General features: G+C 39.2%; 2 protein-coding genes across 5 annotated transcripts in view; both read right to left on the bottom strand.

Moving 5' to 3' along the window:
- Positions 1-406: 406 nt before the first annotated feature.
- Positions 407-8,456, bottom strand: LOC140363160 (SRSF protein kinase 3). Of its 4 annotated transcripts, none has more exons than XM_072449530.1 (12): positions 8,144-8,456; positions 4,061-4,146; positions 3,387-3,495; positions 3,001-3,088; positions 2,805-2,892; positions 2,598-2,704; positions 2,360-2,525; positions 2,136-2,212; positions 1,489-1,596; positions 1,338-1,407; positions 933-1,025; positions 409-838 (listed from the first exon to the last, which is right to left on the bottom strand). In XM_072449530.1, the coding sequence occupies exons 1-12, from the start codon at positions 8,161-8,163 to the stop codon at positions 654-656; spliced, it is 1,197 nt and encodes a 398-aa protein (XP_072305631.1). In that variant the 5' UTR covers positions 8,164-8,456; the 3' UTR covers positions 409-653. The 4 variants fall into 4 exon arrangements, with proteins under 4 accessions (XP_072305630.1, XP_072305633.1, XP_072305631.1 ...); XM_072449531.1 differs by having other exon boundaries at positions 410-838; positions 2,372-2,525; positions 8,144-8,455; XM_072449529.1 differs by having other exon boundaries at positions 407-838; positions 2,805-3,088.
- A 6,048-nt stretch (positions 8,457-14,504) lies between these two features.
- plxnb1a (plexin b1a) overlaps positions 14,505-20,251 on the bottom strand; it is a 51,448-nt gene continuing 45,701 nt past the window's right edge. Inside the window, exons 33-39 of the mRNA XM_072449528.1 lie at positions 19,967-20,139; positions 18,993-19,153; positions 17,923-18,070; positions 17,124-17,188; positions 15,876-15,951; positions 15,670-15,744; positions 14,505-15,348 (exon numbers count right to left, since the gene is read on the bottom strand). Coding sequence (XP_072305629.1) covers positions 15,244-15,348; positions 15,670-15,744; positions 15,876-15,951; positions 17,124-17,188; positions 17,923-18,070; positions 18,993-19,153; positions 19,967-20,139 — 803 coding nt within the window. The 3' untranslated portion in view covers positions 14,505-15,243. The remainder of the gene's footprint in view (positions 15,349-15,669; positions 15,745-15,875; positions 15,952-17,123; positions 17,189-17,922; positions 18,071-18,992; positions 19,154-19,966; positions 20,140-20,251) is intronic.

Raw genomic sequence — 20,251 nt, 5'->3', positions numbered from 1 at the left:
TAGGGTTACATCTATGTTAATGTACATATTGTATCAAGGGTAATATAAATCACTTAATGTCTGTCTCTACACTTAAAAATAGTACATATTACCCCTTAATTAAATCCACTAAACATTAGATGTGTTAATATCACCTGTAGAGACAAATATATTAGATATTGTTTACTAAGTAATCTACTTTTAACAAATTAACACTTATTATTTTGAACCTTCTTAATTCACTTTGTGTTAAAGTTGTATCTTTTTAGCATTCAAAAATTTATGCTGATTATGTTTTGACACATGTAAGAGCTTTATATATTTTCATAAATAAGGTATGGTATAAATAAGGTATTTACAGTATGTTATAAAAAGTACAAGACAGATAAGCAAGGGTCTTGAGTATTTTTTTTTTAATCATTTAATTTCAATGTAAATAACTATATATTGTTGCCGTACCAGGGACTGTTTCACCAGAATGGCCTGTTTATAAATCAGGTGATATATGGCTAAACCAAAAAACACAGAGAATACCAACACTATTCTCTAATAAAGTGCATGGCGAAACTACAGTACAAAGAAGTGGCTTGGAAACATAAGAGACATGATCTATGTAGCACCTTTAAAGATGACCTGAGCCGGCAGAGTGGTTAACACTTGGGGGCATGATGAGGTCAGGACGAGAGCCAGGGGTGTCGGAGGCATTGTGCTGCTGTGGCCCTCCTCTCAGGACAATACTCCAACATGGGCAACAGGAAGTCCGACAAGTCCGAGGCCTCTTCCAACATGAAGTGGTATTTCTCTACAAGGATGTCGTAGAGCTTCCAGGACTTCACAGGACCCACTCTCAGCAAATGTCCTGCATGATGTAAAAGAACAAGAATGGAAGAAATAAAGGTTTCGCTCAATGTACAAATACTGTTATTTGTTATTATATGCTTATGTTCAGTGACCTCTGCGGTTGAAGTACTCTGCAGAGTATTTTCCTGTTAGTGCGATGGCTGCAGGGATTTTACCCAGCAGCACCATTATCTGAGCTATATGATCTGAAAGAAAGAAGAGAATCAATACACTCCCATAGTCTATATACTGAACATCCTAATGCATCAGCCAGGGACATTTCAGGATATTGTACTGTAATGGTAAGATGCATAATGTATACTGAATACTTCCTGACATTGTTTATTCACAGTGTTATTTGTGGTAAGTGAAAGTCACATTAAAACACCAAAATGGCCATTGTAGCGATATTTGGGACAGTCAAAACACAGCTAAGTCAGATCTAAAATGTGACATAATGTTGTAGATGTGGTCACACTAGTGCAATGTTATGCAGCCTGTCAGTGATCAAGTCTGACCTTCTTCCAGAGAACAGGATTCTGCTGGTCTGGGCACAAACAGAGAGTCTCCAGTGAGCAACTCAAAGGCCTAGAAGCACATGCTCGTGTTATATGTCATAAAAGCAGAGGATGCACTTGTATATGCATGGTACTGTGTTGTGAAACTGACCATACAGGCCACACTCCAGATGTCAGCAGGAGGACCATAGTCCAGTCCCACTAAAACCTCCAGAGAGCGGTACTGCCGGGTCTGGATCTCCTCGCAGAAGTGCTTGTACTGTTGAGGAAAGTGAGACAGACATACTGTACATCTAATATTATAATATAGTAAAAGCGTGAACAATGGGGTCCACTCTGGGGCCAGGACTCCGCTGAAGCTGAGACTCTAAATCTCAGTAGGACTATCCTGGCTAATGGATAACTAAAAAAAATAAATAATAATACATGTTTTACTTTACTTTATGTTTAGTATTTTTAATTATGGCGGGGGGAAAGCTATAATATATTGCAGTAAGACTGAGTGTGCCAAATGAATACAGAATGAGTCACTGTTAAGAACATTGAAGTTCAGACAGAGAGCTAGTATTCAGACACAGGACAGGTATACTTGCATGTACTTGTATGCTGTACAAGGCTGTACTACCAATTTGGATTGTTCTTCAAGCCAATTTACTTAAATGTATTGAATGTGGCTTTAATTCAGGATCTGTTTTTTTCCAAGCCCTCTGTCTTTAGCTTCCTCAGCACTCACGTTTCTCTCTACATAAATCTTCCACTGGCCACATTTCACTGAGAGCAGAACAGAGCAGCACTGACCACCCAACAGGAGCTGCCCAGGTCAGCAATCTTCACGTCAATGTGCTTCAGACTGTGGAGGTACATCTGGTCTCCATCTACACAGAACAAAAGACATGATAAATGATGCTTTTTTTCAACCTCTATTTCTAAACTATTCACTATCACAAGAGAAGGTGCTTATGATACAGATATGTGTAAGCTACGGTCAAATGGATGCCACATCTAATTATGTAGGAAGGTACTTTTCACAATACCCTTCAAGTTGTTGTTGACAGAGTTGACTGAGGAGCAGCCAGAGTCCCCTGGTGGAGAGTTGGTCTGGTTTGCACTCAGCAGGATGTTCTCTGGCTTTATGTCTGTGTGGATGATCTTACACTGAGAGTGGAGGAAGGCCAGGCCCTGCAGAACCTGCTCAAACACACACAGTAAACATGCAGAAATGTGAAAGGAAAGAGAGAGGATACTGAGTGAAGAGCTTACCTGAGTGAGGACTTGTTTGACCACAGGCCGGGACAGTCCAGGGGCCCCACAGCCCGACAGCACACTCCTCAGATTAGGGCCCAGCAGCTCCAGGACTAAACAAATGTCTGAGCAGCGCATGTTAAGGACCAAGTCTTGCATCATGTACTGTTGTGTTTTGGTTAAAATGGCTCTAAATAATCTATGCATTGCTTTCAGATAAGATACGGACTCCATTGACCCCGGCCACTTTGAACTCGTCCAGCAGTCGGACTATCCTCTGAGTGTGTGAGTGACGATGTGTGGAGCTACTCGCCTGAGGACAGAAAAAATATATTATGTAATTCAAGTTGAGACACTTCAAAGAGATATGGATTTGATGAATGCTAAAAGAGTAGATTAACAGTGGTATAATGTGACTGACACATCGGAGTAAAGCCAGTTCATCCTGTCCTGCCTGAGCAAACCCAGGGCCACTCTTCAGCACCTTCACCGCCACATGTCGACCCATCCTGCACACCAGCAAAACCTTTCAGGAGACATGTATTCAAGCAGCTCAAGTTATCATTTTAAAACTTGTGACTGTGTCCCAGTTAAAGTTAAACCGCTTTATATACACGCTGTATTATACGCCGTAACAGACAAAAGGAAAACATTGAGGAGCCCAACTATGGACGGACATTGAGAATTAACCTCGACTAAATTGTTGTAGTTTGTGACATGAGCTCATGAAACACACTTGCCCCTATCAAATAAATCTAAATAAACAAATAAGAGACAAAGTAAAAAGAACTACCTGTTCCACATTACCTGAGGTCCAGACAGAGCCACACGGTGGCATAATATCCCCAACCCAGTTTGGACATCACCTGGTACCTCCTGTTGAAAACATCACCAATTTGCACTGGATGGTAGCCACCTGTAATTATACAGTTTGCATCATATAAATATAGCTTTATCATCTCTTTTACTGAAGCCAACATGGATACACTAGAATGATTGCACTTGGATAAACCAATCAAGAGTTATCACTGTATTATATAAACCATTGGTGAGATCATATTTTAATTGTAAAAGCTCCCTTTTCAATGTAAAATATTTTGCCCGTATAAACATGTAAATGTAAAAAAATCTATATAAAACAAACAATTCAAGTCATGTCAGATTCCCTTCATCAATCTGACCAACATGTTTGAGAGATTAACCCCATTGTGAGGTTGTGTTGAGAGGAAGCGAGTGAAAAGCGACTAAACGTGTCTGTGTCCTTCAGCCTGGTGGAGCTGGAGCATGTCTACAGTGAGTCATGTGTCAACCGCCTCTCACAGGATACTGCACATAAGTGTTTATCCTTCTCTGCTCTGAAAACTGATGTTCATCATGTTCTCTTTGTGATTATACAAGTTATTTGTGAACTCCACTTTTGTGACCTGGTTGGAGCGAGTGGTGAGTGAAGCAGCAGTAAAGAGGGCTGCAATGGGCTGTACCATAGCAGTATTCTCCAGAGTCCTCTGTGCTCTGTGTGTTCCCAGGCCCCAGCTGCTCCAGGCATTGCAGGGACCCGGCCTGTCCCCTGAAAACAGAGACCAGAGAGGTGATAGTTACAGAAGAATCTGAGAAAAGAGGATGTTCAGAGATTGAAATGACAATAAGCATGAGATGAAAAGAAAAGCAACAATTACATAATGAAGACTTGTCTTCTTAAACCAGGACAATTCAGTGAAACGAACGGACACGGTAATAAATGTAATGTAAATGAAGGAATCTAACGTTAATAACATGTATGTTTGTTGTAGTGCAGATGCAGATCAGACTCTATTTACAAGCACTGGACATTAACTTCCTCCAAAGAGTGGCTTTGTGCTTCTATTGAAGGTTGAGGAGCTCGGGCAAGCCGAAGCAGCTCGGAGTAGAGCTGTTGCTCCACCACATTGAGGTATATTTTAATGCGTTGAAGGTCTCTGGGTCCAATGAGGTTGCAGTTGGACATGCCTGGAACAAAGGGACACTGGAAAGTTGTTTCAGACATGTTTTGTCAGATAGTTCGTTATTCAGAATTATCCAGAGGAAACATCTATAAAGAGATGTTTGTATGTGAACAATCCCTAAATCTGTCCAAACCTCTTGTGAAAATCAAACATAGGTGTGGTTCACGTGACATTCTAGACTCACTTTAGTTTAAACTGAGCTGGAGCAGGTCAGAGTTCTATGGTGGAATCTGCTGTTTAACTGTCAGATTACAAATGCGTTGTCCCGGTTTATCCTTCATATCTCTATAATTACTGAGTCTATCCACATGAAACAAAAACTGACACAGAGTTCGACGCCTTCTCTGTCAGCATAAATCAACAAAAGTGAAATACTTTTTTTCACAATGGCTTCAGAAAGTGCCATTATTCAACTCCAAAGGCATGATTGCAGTGGTGGAAAAAGTAAAGTATCACATTCACAAATCTACTGAAGTGAAAGTTTCTAAGTATTTCACAGAGATTTTGAGACTATTTTATGTAGTAAACATAATGATTCTGGTAAAGAATTGTGTAGATCTTTTCAACAGGAGAAATTTGATAAAATTTCTTAATTATTGGTTAGATTTTATGTGTATATTTTTGTTCACTCAAAGCTCGGACTTGAATTCAGAACCTTTAGGCAGAATGTCATCATGAATGTGCTTAAACTTTTCTTAACTGCTTAAACTTCTACATTTTAATTGAATCCAGTTAAAATGTAGTAAAGTAGAAAGCACAGATACCTGCTCTCAAATGTAGTGAAGTAAAACTAAAAAATATCCACTATAAAAACTACTTAAGTAAAGTGAATATATCTAGAAGGGTTAGGGGGTATTTTTACTTTTGTACTCTGTTACTTTCCACCATTGCAGTGCTTGTTGTCTGTTGAAAGGACTTTAAAGCACAAGATCAATATTGCAAGTATATTCAACCCAAAACCTTTAGGGCAGAATGTCATCATGAATGTGCTTAAACTTCTACTTTTGAATCCTGTTAAAATGTAGTAAAGTAGAAAGCACATATACCTGCTCTCAAATGTAGAGAAGTAAAACTGAAAAATATCCACTACTTAGAAATAAAAAAAAATATCCACTACACAAAGATATCTAGAAGAGGGTTAGGGGGTACTTTTACTTTTGTACTTTATTACTTTCCATCATTGCAGTGCTTGTTGTCTAATGAAAGGACTTTAAAGCACGAGATGAATATTGCAAGTACAGTGACTTCTCTGTTTCTTAGCGCGTCACTCGTGTGGAGCCTCCTCAGCTGTTTGCGTGAGTGGCAGTGGGTGTCTTGTTTCTGGGTTACTGCTTTCGGACTTCCCCACTGCACTGCCCAAAGCGCACATGGAAACTTGTCCCGGCGCCCGACTCGAAGCGGGACACATCGGAAGTCGTGCTATTTCTGATGTAGCTGTAAATCATTGCGCCGTCTGTGCGGACAACCAGCTGCTGAGTGTATCTGCCGGAGGGACGATGGTGTCGCGTCTGAAAATACTGCCACCTCCAAAAAGCTGATGGATGTGGCACACGCAGCCTTGTTTTTGATCTTGTCCAGGTTTAGCACAGGCACGACCTCGGGACACTGATCTGACCACCACCGGAGCAGCTGTTACCGTGGAGAAATTGTCAAAAACGTCATTGTGCAATTTGTTTTTCTGGCCTTCAGTGTTGTGATGTGGCAGGTCCTTGCACGGGATGGATGTCAAAGTACTCGAGCTGACCTGGATCTAAGCAATCGGAAAGAAAAACATTTTTTTTTTACTGTTTGACTTAGATGTGGAAATGCTAAATCAATCACATAGCCAAGATTAGTTGACAAGTGTGCTCTGTCACCCAACGTGTCTCCTAAACTCTGGAGAAAGACCTTTTGGAACTTTTATTTATCATTTGTCTATTTATTTACATATTCTATACCATCTTATTACTTTTCACGTCTTTCCAGGTATTCCTTCCTAGTACGCTACTGTTCAGAGGAGGTCTCTCTCTATATATAACATTAGAGTGCACTTCCACATCATGCTCCACATCAAGGGCTGCAACAACAAATCGGAATAATTGTGACTTATTGACTATGAGAATAACCGTATTTTGATCATTATAATCGCAGAATAATTGCAAAATGAATGCAAAAAGGGTTTTTTATCAAAAGACAGGGCATTATTATTAAAACAAAATAGCGAAATAGAATAAACATCTTGAAATAGTCATCAATAAAACACTTTAATCGTAAGTTTTCTCTATCTAGAAGTCTTCTTCAAACTTAATTGCAGCATTCCTTTTCCTAATTGTTAAACAAGTTGAAGATCATCATGGAAAAAGTTGTTGTTGAATGATCATTATTATTATCAAGGTCTCTTCTACTTCATAAGTCGGCTATGTTAATGAATATGGCTAAAATAGACATAAAACAAAACATTTACTTCCCCATATTTCAGTTCTGAATCATGGAGGAATCATAGGTCGTTCACATTATGTTTTACAAGGCAATTTTTTTTAGGCAGAAAAGTTACATTGTGTACTTTTAAATGTACAGGAGTATATTGTCTGTTTTTCATATATAAATCCTACTTTCACAGCAAATTTGTTTCATTAACAAGATTTTTAGTCACATTGTGCATGGCCTTAATTTGCTGTTGTGTCTGTTGGCCTTTTACATTTCAGATCAGTGAGCGTCTGCTGCTCTGCTCAGTGTACAATGCAGAAAGTACATGCATTTGTCATTGTTCTAAAATAATGTTAACACTAGATTTTGGTCGTTGGTGTTAAAGTCAACCAGACTTTGTTTAAGTCGATTATTATTGTGTGTAGATTATACGTTTATATAGACAAGAGCAGAAAGAAGAATACATGGAGTGAGCAATAGCAGAAGGTTCTGGAGTGTAATCTTTCTTTTTACATATGAATAGACTATTTGAACTCCAGTTGTACAATTATTGTTTTAATAGTGCGGTTTTGGGTTGATACTTGGTCAGTCAGTTCATAGAAATACTGAATGGTTTTTAGAGCTTTTGCAACACAATCTCTTTAGTCTTGAGTCAACCAATAAATGTGTGAAATAAACACATTTTGTTTATTTCTAAAGCTCTCATTGGGATTTTACCTGATTATTTACCATATTTTCTTATCATCAGATCAGATATGGAAAAAGCTTTAAGAAACTTTGCTGCCGGCCTATGGAACAAAACTCAATAACATTTTAAATGAATCAATTTTCTGCCTTTAATGAATTAAAAGCAAAGACTATCCACAATGCCAGTGCTCTTGTTTTCAATGTTTTGATTATTTTATTCCATATTGTGCGCGGTTTTATTGTTTTATTTTGTTTTATAGATTGTTTTATTGCCATTTTATCCAGACATTCTGTTTTTAATTACAATAAGTGTTGTAAATGTTTTATATTCAACAGGACATTACTGAAAAATACAGTTTCTCTCATTGAGTTTTTACCAGTGTGAATAAAATAAAATTATAAAAAATAATATTAACTGAATGTTGTCCCATAATTTTCATTCAGTTGTTTTTTTGTGTGAATAAATGACCGGTAAACTCTTGTACTTACGTGTGATGCAGCTGCTCCATGCTCCTTATACTCCCCCGATGGACCCCCAAGTCTCAGCCGCAGACCAATATCTCACACCCCGGGCTCTCTCTACACCTTTAAAGAACCCGCTGAGATGTTTTTTTTTTAGAGGTGGGGTAGACCAGTCGTCAGCATCTAAACATGGAAACCCCCTTTATACCTCTGCGAGCACAAGCCGTCGCTCTTCTTCCAGATTCACCGCAGCTCTTAGCCTGGATACGCCGGACAGAGCCAGGCTTATCGCAGAGACATGTGTGAGAGGGGAGTGGAGGTGGGCTGGACTGGACGGTCGTGAGGGCAGAGCAGAGGTCTTTCTCTTAAATGTCTGACCTTGTGCCACTGGGATCACGCATATGGATAAAAATAGCAGAAGAATGGATGTCCCGCTGGTTAACTTGAGATAAAGCAGCACAATAAAGCTGAAGAGGGGCTCGTGTTGCTGTTGACCCTGGTGGTTTGGCGGTTGAGCAGCTAAAGTAGACGTCAAGGAGGTCATAGGTTCAATTCCTTCAGGGGCGTGTAGAGTCTTTTTTTTGTAAATGTGCAAATTCATCAATCTTACAAAAGAAAAGATGATCTGTATCTTTAGCTGCTTCTTTTGTGCAAGTGAACACAGCAATCACAACTAATTTGGCACCTTATAGACCATTTAAACGTTTGTAAACCAAAACGTTTTAAATTCGGAATGGGAGGTAAAAGTGAAATGAAACATAATGGAGAAATTGGTTAGCCAGAATATCACAAAATATGAAAAATCAAGGTGGTTTACGCAAATTAAAACAACTCAGATACACATAACTACTATTGTATTTTACATTTTTGTTTATTTAATACTAAGCAATATAATGAAGGCACAATCCTGACTTTTAGGTTTCACTGGACACATACAGAAATTCTGACCTCACAACAGTTTCTCATTTTATCTACAGATACATTACACTCTTTACAACAAATTATACTTTTTGTGAAGCTACAATAAAATTTTAAGGCTATAAAATAGTTTTTTTTTTTATGGTAGAAAAGCACCCATAACAACATTTCTACCCTGGACATGCTAAACAACATTAAGCATTAGCATTTAAATCTGATCACAGTTAATGATTGGACATGTTTGACGGTCAACTGGAACATTCTGATGACATTGCATTGTAAAGGGCCGTTATTGAGGCGATATATAAAGCTTGGTTAGGCCTTTCATCTGGATTTGTAAACACTAATGACTACTACATTGGGCAGCACTTTTGGCATCTGTCCGAGCTTTAGGCCAGTAAGTCTTTTTCCTCTTTTGCACATTAATAGAAGTTCATAGAAACTGGTGACGTGTGAAGAAATGTTGTAAGAGCTTCAACGCCCTGGAGGCCCCTCAATGCTGACAGCCCAGTGTTAACACATGTGTGAGCTGGGACCCGATGACAAGCTCAAGGGCTGCTGGGAAATGAAGTGCAGAGACAGTGAGAGGAGATAGACTGGTGTGGAGAATGGACACTACACATGAACCTATGGCATTTCATGACTGACACTGACCCCAGCCTCAGCTCTCATTGTGGGTTTCAGAAGACATGACATCACAACATTATATAGGCCAATAATAAATTATTGAATACAAATGGGGGGTGTTAGAATTAAACATTTTGTAATATAGCTAGTTCTAGGGGAAATACTAATAAATGATCAGTTTCAACATTTGTGAATTTACCTTTTGGATATTTAATGGCAAAGTACAAATCAATCAACAGAAAATCTCAAAATTCCAAGGCAATATAATAATATACTGTGGTATTATTTTGCATCAAGGCCCTATTTTTGGGCATGTTCAGAGAGAGGTGGTTCACATTGCAAATGAAATATGATTCAAATCAGTTTTCATCGTGTGGTATGCTGGAGCCACAGCCAGTGACAAACAGAGACTACAGCGCAAGGTGATCGGCCGCGGACTTCCATCTCTACAGGACCTGTACGTTTCCAGGGCTCTGGGACGTGCAGATTGGATCACAGCTGACTCGTCTCCCCCTCGACACGGACTATTTGAGCCACTCCCGTCAGGCAGGAGGCCACTCCCCTCAGGCAGGAGGCTACGGTCCATCCGGACCAGAACCTCCCATCATAGGAACAGTTTCTTTCCCTCTGCCGTTGGACTCATGAACACTGCCTAAGCACTTTGCACTGTTCACTTTTTATTGCATTACATATTTTATTTATGTACATATCATGTCTATTTTGACTTTACTTACCTATTTTTAATATCCGGTAGCTATTCATTGTCCATTGTTTTTGTATTCATTGTTCAATGTTGTCTGTGTTGCACCGAACCGCCAGGACAAGTTCCTATGTTCGTGAATACTGTTCATTGACAAATGGCAATAAACCTTAATCTGATTCTGATTCATGTGTGAATCCAAGAGTTCTGAAGTGTCCGATGTAGAGAAGAAAACGGGACACAGCTAGGACTCGTGCTGCTGTCAGATTATGAGACAGACCAGGACTAAAAGGAAGAACCAATTATTCATTTTTATTAAATATGTTCTAAATATGTTGCTGTTGTCTGACAGGGATTTGGAAGATTGATCTGTTTAATTCCCATCTTTTCCATATAAAACAGATCTGGCACCTGTTTTATTCCAGAGCAAAAGTCTGCTCTACAGCATACTGTTATTGTGTCCTTAGGCAAGACACTTAACCCACCCTGCTTTAGGGAATGGGATGTGTGAGGGATTGGTGGTGGTCGGAGGACGCAGATTGACAGCCTAGAAAAGCAAACGCATGATTTGTATTTGTCAAATATCAATCTTGACCAATACAAAACTTGTCACAACATTAACTACAGCATGTGATATGATGCAGCCGTGAAGTAGTTCTTGTTTATTACCAGTCAAACCACAAGTATTCTGGCTGCCTCGTGTACTGGGGGTGTCCTACGCTAAAGTTCCAACTAAATTCTGTCATCAATGTTTCATCATTTCCGCTATTAATTATAAATAGATGCCTACTATAATAATGACTCACATTTTGTTTTAATACTCACACTCTAAACAAAGCCTGGCCCAGCTTTGTGGCCTGCTCAGAGACAAGCTCCTTCTTTGAGCTCCAGACTTTTGCATCTCTTCCAGCAGGCGCTAAGTCTCTGTAGTCCCGCCAGCCTCAGGAGTCCTGCTATTACCGTCTAATGTAGCTGCAGTCTTAAGCTGAAAAGCCCGGTCTGGCACTTACTATTTTCCATTTTTAGTGCTCCATATTAAGACTCCTCCCAGTGGAGCACAAAAGAGTGTAGCGCTACCACAACAGCACCTGCTCAATGTGGATCACTGGGTTAGTAGGAGCTGGAGATTTGCGTTTGATAAATCACTGCACGGCGCACGTATGCCCCAAATGTGTTCAGTGTACTTCTTCATCGTGTGTTTCCGTATCGATTCACAAACGCAGACTCTTGACCTCCACTTTGACCTGTGTGACCTCTGGCTGCCTCTCCTCGCACTGAAACGTGAGTTTCATTGGTTAGCTCTGATGCTATGGCTAATTTAAGACTCTCATTCCAACAGCTCTGTGTTTGTTCGAGAGGACATGGACACACGTACGTTTAAAAATAAAGAATTTCTCACGTAGGTCTGACAGAAGATGGGTGTTAATTTTGTTTTTATGCCTGTTGGTTTTAAACAATATGAGAGCAATTGGTGTGAAACGGGGGTGAAGAGTAGAAAGTGGCATACAGCATATTATCAATAATCAAAAATAACCTCTTTTCAGCCAATCACAGCCTGCTACTTTCCATATGTTCCTCTCAACAAATCACCCCTCGCTCCATTCTTATAATAGCATCCACAGCAGCAGAAACATCAACTTCAGCCTTTTCTTTTCACCACCTCCAGTGTTTAAATAGGGAGAAGATGGCAAGTGACTAAATACATGTACTGCAAATATATTCAGAACGAACGGCTGGTGTTCAGAATTACTAGTTACGCTGTACTGTTTAACGGTAGTAGTGAGAAAATAAATGGTATGTTATTTGCATATGCGATTTGCTTTTTTCTAAGCAGTGATAAATGTATGCATAACAAATAGTTTGACTCTAAAAATGAGGTGAAATTTAAAAAAAAAAAATTTGATCAAATTGTCCCTAAATATTTTACACAAAACAAGACACAAAGAGTTGTGTGTCACGTTTTAAAAAACTATAATGCAGCTGGATGTGAAAGTATCCAAAGTATCCAGAAAACAGTCCTCTGATTGGAGCATGTAAGGCCACAGTTATTTTATTACTTGGTTTACAGATCTGCCGCACTTAGATTATTGATTTGTACAATATAAAGTAAATTAATTATCTTTTTTTTATACATAAAGTACCGACGTCAACGCAAAATAGCATTAAATAAAATCTAAATAGCAGTATTAAGTCAATAAAATAACTGCGGCCTAACGGAATATGTAGCAAAAAACATTTTAATGCAGGTATTGAGTATTCTATAACTCAATAAGTTTAAAGGTGGTATGGACGATTTTATTCAGCAAATCCTCGTGGCGTGGATAAATCATTTGTCCTGCCACGTATCAATCATAAAACGCACCTACCGCTCACCTGCAGCCACGTCAGGCTCGTCCCCACGTTTCCGCGTGCCTAAGCGCATGGATCTATCATAATATAGTTCCCTCAGTTTACGGGGCAAAATGAAGACGGAGAAAGACAGTTCGAGCTGACGCAGAAGTGGACAGAAATCTACGGGAGCCGAGCGATGCGATTGCGCTCCGTTGCGCTAATAAACAAACGCACGTGTGTGTTGTATCGGTCCACACGGGGGAGGGCGCATGCGTTCTCAAATCGCCGAAAAATCGTCCATACCGCCTTTAAGTATTTTTTCCCGTCATTGTCAAAAATCATCCTCATTCAACCACATTACTATTAACTGTGTATGCATTATGTGTCAAACTCTTTATCCTCCAGAACGTTCCATCATTGACACCCTGTACAGGAAGTTCAAATACACATGTTATAAAATGTGGTAATCTTACGTTTTCTAGAGTATAGAACTGAAGGTTGTCGGTATACAATAAAATTGAAGAAAGAATCAAAACGCACTTCCACTGAGACAAGTTTATTGCGCCACATGACGTTGTTGTTAGGGTTTTTCTATCTGTTGGTTAGAAAGTCAGTTTGTATCTACAAGAACCGCAGTAATATTTGCACACAAACGTCCTCCAGCAAACCTGTGCATGGCAAAGAGTAGGAATTAACCTTTTTTTTCGTTTCTTTTTAACAAGTTTGCACATTACAAAGTATACTGGAAAAATAGATACAAAAAATAAAGGCAAACATTTGAATAGTACCAGGATTCAAGCATCATGTGTTAATCTGTGCACAGCTAATGTTCACGCGACACAGAAAAGCTCATAAAAATGTACAGTCTTTTACAAAATGACACCAATGCAATATGATTGAGGACAAAAATGCCGCCACGTATCGCTTCTACTTTCTGAAAAGCCTAAACAACAAACGAATGAAATAAATAAAGAATAAGTTAAATCAGAAAAATAACAAACGACTTTGACACAGCGCATCTTTGGAGGCTTCTCGCTGATGGTCCTCGGGCTGGAGACGTGGAGAGAAGCAGTAACACTGTTCACATGGGTCAGAACGTCAGTGCATTCGATTTGACAGGGCCAAAGTTTTGTGGTCCATTTTTGACCTGGAAGATATGGTAACGGTTGGGTTGGTATGGCAACGGTTCAAAGAGTACGTCCGGAGACAATTTAACAAAGTCCATTTGGATAGAAAAGTGAGATAGTTTGCAGTGAGAGAACCACTCCTACTCTTTGGCTTTGCCTCTGGTTTTCTGGTTAAAGAATAAAAAGTTAAATTGTTATCTTATTAAACGTCTTTGTATGTAAGTCTGTGATGGTTAAATATGTATTTTTGTGGCATTTGAAGTCTCCATCATCTCCCCTTGCTGTCTCTGGGCGGAAAACCAGCCTTGCAACATTGACATCAACCCAAAGGCAACTCACCAGTAAACCTTTCTTTTATATTAGTCAATGTTTTTGTATGTAATTATACTATCTTATTTCAGTAAGATAAGATAATAATTTTAAAAAGTCAAGCTATGAGTCTGTTTTCTGACAGTGTATTTTCACAAGGGAGCTGCAGGGGGAGCTCTATCGCTAATAAAGTCCAGCCCAGACTATTATTCACCTTATAAGTCGTCAAGGGCGCCGGCATTATCTGTATTTTACACAAATTAACATAATTTAAATAAAACGACCAGACTTTTCTCTAGTTCTCAGTTGACATTAATGGAATTCCCACTTGATGCGAATCATAACGGAAGTGTGGCTCAGTAGCGGTCCTATTATTCTATAGAAAACCAGCTAGCAACATATATTTCCAATGTAATAAATATCGCGCGACAATCCGACAACAATAGTATACCTTAACCACTCTAAAAAACATCATGAGCAACCCTGCAGCATACCAACCCAACATGTTTTGTGCAACATTAGGTGACTGGTTCCATTTGAATGCCGGTCCATAACGTGAACACTACCATGATTAAGTGTAAATGAGAATGTTTTACCATTATCGTATTGTTGGTAAAACTCACAGAGCCCCTTTAGAGAATTGTCCAGGACGGATCGGGTTAAGTTCGACAGAAAACAAGACGATCGCAGAAGCAGACCGGGTGAAAATGGTAAAGTTCAGCAGTGAAATGACTAGATGGCGATGTGAAGCTTAGAAAAAAGGTGTCTTTACAACGTTAAGACTGCAGAGGGTGAAGACAGAAGAAGTGTTTAAATCCACGTAAGACTCAAAATGTGTACAGTCACCAGCTGAAAACGCCAAAAACGTTTTCCTTCCCCTTCTTCACCATTTGAACCGAAACACTTTGTGAGTCAATGGTGCAGGAATGTTCAGTTTGTTACAGAAAAGTGTGGTTCCCTTTAGATTTCTCTTTTGTTATGCTCCCCGGACCAAGAAACCCAGTGCTGAGTCATAAGTCAACCCTTTTCCAGATGATTCCCTCTCAGTGTCATTAGTTGTAGGGGAATTCTAGCATTCAAAGGGGTAAAGGTGCGTGTTTTGGGGGTCTTGGGGGTCATAGGTCAGTAACTTTGTTTTCCACAGCCGCTGCAATCTGCTGGAGCCTGTATCCCAGCTGCATCTTCTGAGCCGTGGGGTCTTCTTCTAGGGCCGTGATGATCTGAAAGAAGATTTACAATAAGATAAAAGGTTTGGATTCTATTCACTATGATTAAGATACGATTGATTGAAGTAAACAGCAAAACGTGCGGGTACATTTTTCTTTATTTAATCGACCCAGTAACATTTCTTATGGCGTTCAGCTCTGCATTATGATAAGTATTCTTGGTCCTGATTTAGTCTTGCAGCTTGAATTGTCTTGGTTCAGTCATATATTGTCACTGATTAAGTATTTATAAAATGTCCACTCCAGGAATTGTTCTAGCAAAACTCCTTATAACACATATTAACTTTAGACTGACTATATTAGAGTGTATCTTACCTGGTCATAATATTTGTTTATGTACTTGTACAGTTCGTTTAGAGCCACAAGACAGTTGACCTCTGCCGCGTAATTCTGTGTTCAAAAGAAAGAAAGAAAGAAAGAAAGAAAGAAAGAAAGAAAGAAAGAAAGAAAGAAATAAAGTCTCAAATGAAGTTCAATTTTAAAAGTCACATTTTCTTTATAGCTTTATCCCTTAAACTCACCCGTGACAGTTCAGCCAGAGCAGAGTTCATCTCCTGGTCACTGGCTGAGATGGTCTGTCTGATGTCTGCGTAGTACCTGAGCACGCAAAGGAAAATACTGGATGTTTATTTTCTACCAACCTGAAGCGGATACATTTGTGCTACTACAGCGTCCTCTTGTGGTGGCGATTAGACACAGTTTACATTTGTTACTGCAGATTTCAGTTGTAATACATGACCAGGTTCAACATTTGTGATTTTAACATTTGGATATTTCTGAGAGTATGACAACATCACATTCTAGTATATCTACAAACAAAGGCTCAAGGCGACCAAACGGATACAGGTAAAGTCATTTCTGGCCAAGAAAAACGCAACAACAGGGACAAATCGGACCAGAAATACCTGTAGGAGGGGCAACCATTAAGCAGCTTTGAACATGATGCATGGAGTGAGAACACCCTTTAAGAGTTTGTAAAAAAAAATAGATTCTATATTCCAGAATAGGGTCAAAAGTGAAGAGGAACATAATGTGATTTCATTTGAGAAACTATTATTAACCACAGAATATCACAAAATATGAAAAATCAAGATTTTTTTGAAGAGGTTTTGGCAAAAGAAAACCTACTACTACCGACTTCTATTGTATTTTACATTATTTGTTTATTAAATAGGAGATAATAACACTAAGCTCAGATAAAATTGAGCGATATGAGAACCTGGTTTAAAGACATTCACTATTGTATTTTAAATGATTTGTTTTTAGGGAATTTCTACCCTTGAAATTCAAAACAACACATTTTTCCCTACACAAAGACTTAACACCATTAAAAGTTAGATCTGATGTGTAGTACAGTCCGCTTCATTTTTCCTCCAGTCACCTCCATCCAGGACTTTTGATGGCAGCATTTTAATTGAGAGTTAAAATATTAAAAAGCATAAAAAGGTCCCTGTGAAAAGTGGATTGTGTTTAATAAATTTTCTCTATATTTCACAGTTATGACCTCCTGAAGGAGAATTGCCCCTTCATAATTTAACATAATCACGTCCAATGAGCCTGCAGAGTATCAGTGCGTTAAATGTAACCGTCTGCTGTGGAGCCACTCGTTCGTCGAGCCTGGCGGGCCTCGCTCTGCCCTGCTCCATGTCTGCTCTGACAGATTGTCCCGGGACCCCCCCTCCACACAGACTCTGGCGTACAGTGTGTGTGTGTGTGTGTGTGTGTGTGAAGCCTGGGGTCAGCAGGACGAGTGGTTGCCATATTCTCACCTCTCTACCATCTGCTTGTAGCGAGGGATGTCTCTGGCGTACAGCAACTTGTTGATGGGGGAGTCCTAAATACACGGACAGATGGAGAAATGCAAACGTGAAGATTGGACCTGCTTTGAAGTGCGAGACATAAAACTTGAGGTCATTAGGTAAATTGTTTGGTTGCCCTTTAGATTGGGGCACAAAATTAGAACTTAATCTACAGCTTTGGAGTCTATTCCGGACAGCCAAAAATAGGACATGTTTTGGATTTTTAGTTCAGTAATGATAAATATCCAATTTAAAAAGATATCAGAAAGTATTAAATGTAATACAATGTAAAACTATAACTAATATGAGTTGGATAAGCAATTCGTAATACAAATTATGGTCATACGCGATCAATTTAAAGATGATTTCCACCAAAATAATGTTTAAATTATTGTTTATTATTTACGTAACTGCTTTTTTTTTTTTTAAATCAAATTGTGAAATACCCAAAGACTAGCACCAAAGATTTAAAAAAGGATAATAAGAACATTCAAACTGTTGAACAGCTGAAAAATAATAATGTTCATATAAATATGAGTTGGATAAGCAGTCAGTGGTTGAAGACTGATAGCATACTGCAGGAATGTGTTTGATTATGCCACAAAGCTTTGTTTCTAAATCAGTTTTAATCATATCAAATCGCGAGAGATCCACAGTGAGTATGTTTTTTTTTGAGAAGAAAGTACGGTCCTACTTTAACATCTGTCTGTGATGAGTTAGCGTCAGTAGGGAAAGACCACATCATAAACTCAGTGACTTTGTGCCGTACCCTTCCTAGTTTGTGGTCAGCGATGGTACAGGAGTCCATGAAGGTCTGTGCGATGACTGACAGCACGGCGTCCACGTGGTCCGAAGTCTGGACGTCAAAGATGAACTGAGGGTTCTTCAGGATGTTGATCCAGAACCGCAGAGGCAAACTACAAACACAACTTGTATTAGGTAAATTACTTATTGGTAGAAGGTTAATAATTGAAGGGGGCGGGGGCTGGAGGAGGGGGTGGGAGAGAGGAGTGGGATCTGGAGGATTAAAGGGGAGGTGGTCTAACGGGCAGAAATGTGGTGGTTATTAGCAGCAGTCGTTTTAACACACGCTATCTTACTTTACTCCCCCCAAAAAACATTAGGGACTGTAGATAATGCTATTAATAAACATGTAAATGGTTTAGTAGCAAAAAAATCACGTTGATTTAGTACCTGATTTTAACACTCTGTAATAGGTGCACTTTCTGTCGTGGTGCAATATCAGAAAGTGTCTGTAATAGTGTTGCGCAGTTGTTTTCAATGACAAAAGACAAATTATCAAGAGTAAAGATTGGAAAATAAAGTCTAACAACAGCAAGTGATGGTAATGTAACACTTGGATACCAACCGCCATAAAACACCAAAGAAGAAGAAGAAGAAGAAGAAAATGTGTCTACTATGTGTTTTGTCTTGATTATACACCATAAAGGAGAAGCAGCTGTATGGAATAGAGTCAGGCAGATGTTTTGCCCTGAGCAAACAATGTGCCTGACAGGATGAAAACCGGTGTTCCTGTCATGAACATTACCCAACAAAAAGCACAATGTAGATTAGGTTTTACAGCCTTTTTTCCCTCTCATAAAGCTGCTTTTACAATACGATGCACAATGTACAGAGCTTGTCTAGAACAAAAAAGTACAGGTATAGGCCTTTTAAGTCTTTAATAATTTCTACCTATCCTTTTAAAATGGTTCAGTGGAACAGAATCAGGATTAAAATGCAATCTTTATGGCTCAGTCAGTTTAGTGCTAGTTTAGTCATCTGAGAGCTCAGCAGCTAAAGTCCGTCACACGAGCAGTTTGGCCGTGGTCCACTCACCTGTTGGTCTTCCAGATGTGGATGGTCTCCGGGTCACTGATGTTGTGCTGTAGAGCCTGCTCATCCAACAAGTCAAAGAAGTACTTGACAGCCAGCGGCACGGGCCGACTGGTGCTGAGGATGGCTGTGAACAAGTCATCCACAAACTTCTGCAGCGTGCCCTAGGATCAACAAAACAACACGGGTCAGAGCAGAGGAAGCCACGGCTGTTGTATAAAAACATAAAAGCAATACATGTGAAATCTTAGTGATAGGATTGTTGTGAGAAAATATATTATGACTTAGAAAATTACAATTACAATTGACACCTCAAATGGAAATTCTTCATTCTACTATGACCTACCTTGATAATATACAAATATTTGTGTGGCACCTTTTATATAAATATTCAATCCAAAACACTTTGCAGAGACAAAAGATATTACAGTACAAAATTGAAATAGATTAAATCGCTAGATGATAATAAATATGAAATTGCAGAGTGAAATAATAAGTATTTAAAGCCATTGTATTGTATTACTATTTTAATGCTTTGTATAGGGTTGTACCTACAAGCACATTTAAAAGTAACTCTCAAACCCAAAAGACATCAGCTTGCTTTGTGCTAAAAACTGTTGTTGAGCTTGTTTGAGCCCTGGCATAATCAGGGCAAGTTTTGTGACGGTGTATGGACTTTAAAAACCAAAAGGAGCAAGAAGGGGCCAGCATTTGGAGAATGAGACGGACGGAATATGTAGAATTAATCAAACAAGCTCAAATGAACCAAAACAAAACCCCAAGTATGTTTTTGATGAGGATACAGCGTAATAAAATGGTTAAAAATGCTAAAAGATGTGCCCTTTATATCAAACTGTGTGACTGTTGAATATATTTATTAGTTTAGTTTATTTGGGTAATTTACATTTTACATTACATTTTGTCCAATGTGAATAAAATGTACATGTAACACTGATATTCTGCTGTGACGTGCAGACCTTCATGGAGAGCAGCCTGGTGAGGTAGATTTCGGGGATGGCCTTGGCCCTCTCCCCTCCTCTCTCCCTCACACTGCCTCTGCGGTGTTTGGGGTTCTCCGAGTCCTCACTGGCTTTGACCAAGTGCCAAAGTCTGACGCCGCCCTCCTCCCCATCGTCCAGCATTGGGGTCTCTGCACATGAAAAAAAAAAAAAAAATCTAACGTAGTTCATATGTACGTCTGTTTTCTATCAGGTGAATATTGTCGTTGTGTCATTAACGTAACTTACCTGTGGTGCCTTGCT

Source organism: Eucyclogobius newberryi, unplaced genomic scaffold, assembly GCF_026437365.1.
Source record: "Eucyclogobius newberryi isolate DKJ021-1_F unplaced genomic scaffold, fEucNew1.0.hap1 SCAF_17, whole genome shotgun sequence".
NCBI classification, from domain to species: domain Eukaryota; kingdom Metazoa; phylum Chordata; class Actinopteri; order Gobiiformes; family Gobiidae; genus Eucyclogobius; species Eucyclogobius newberryi.
Note: the sequence above shows the minus strand (reverse complement) of the source record. Positions and strands in the feature narration are given on the sequence as shown.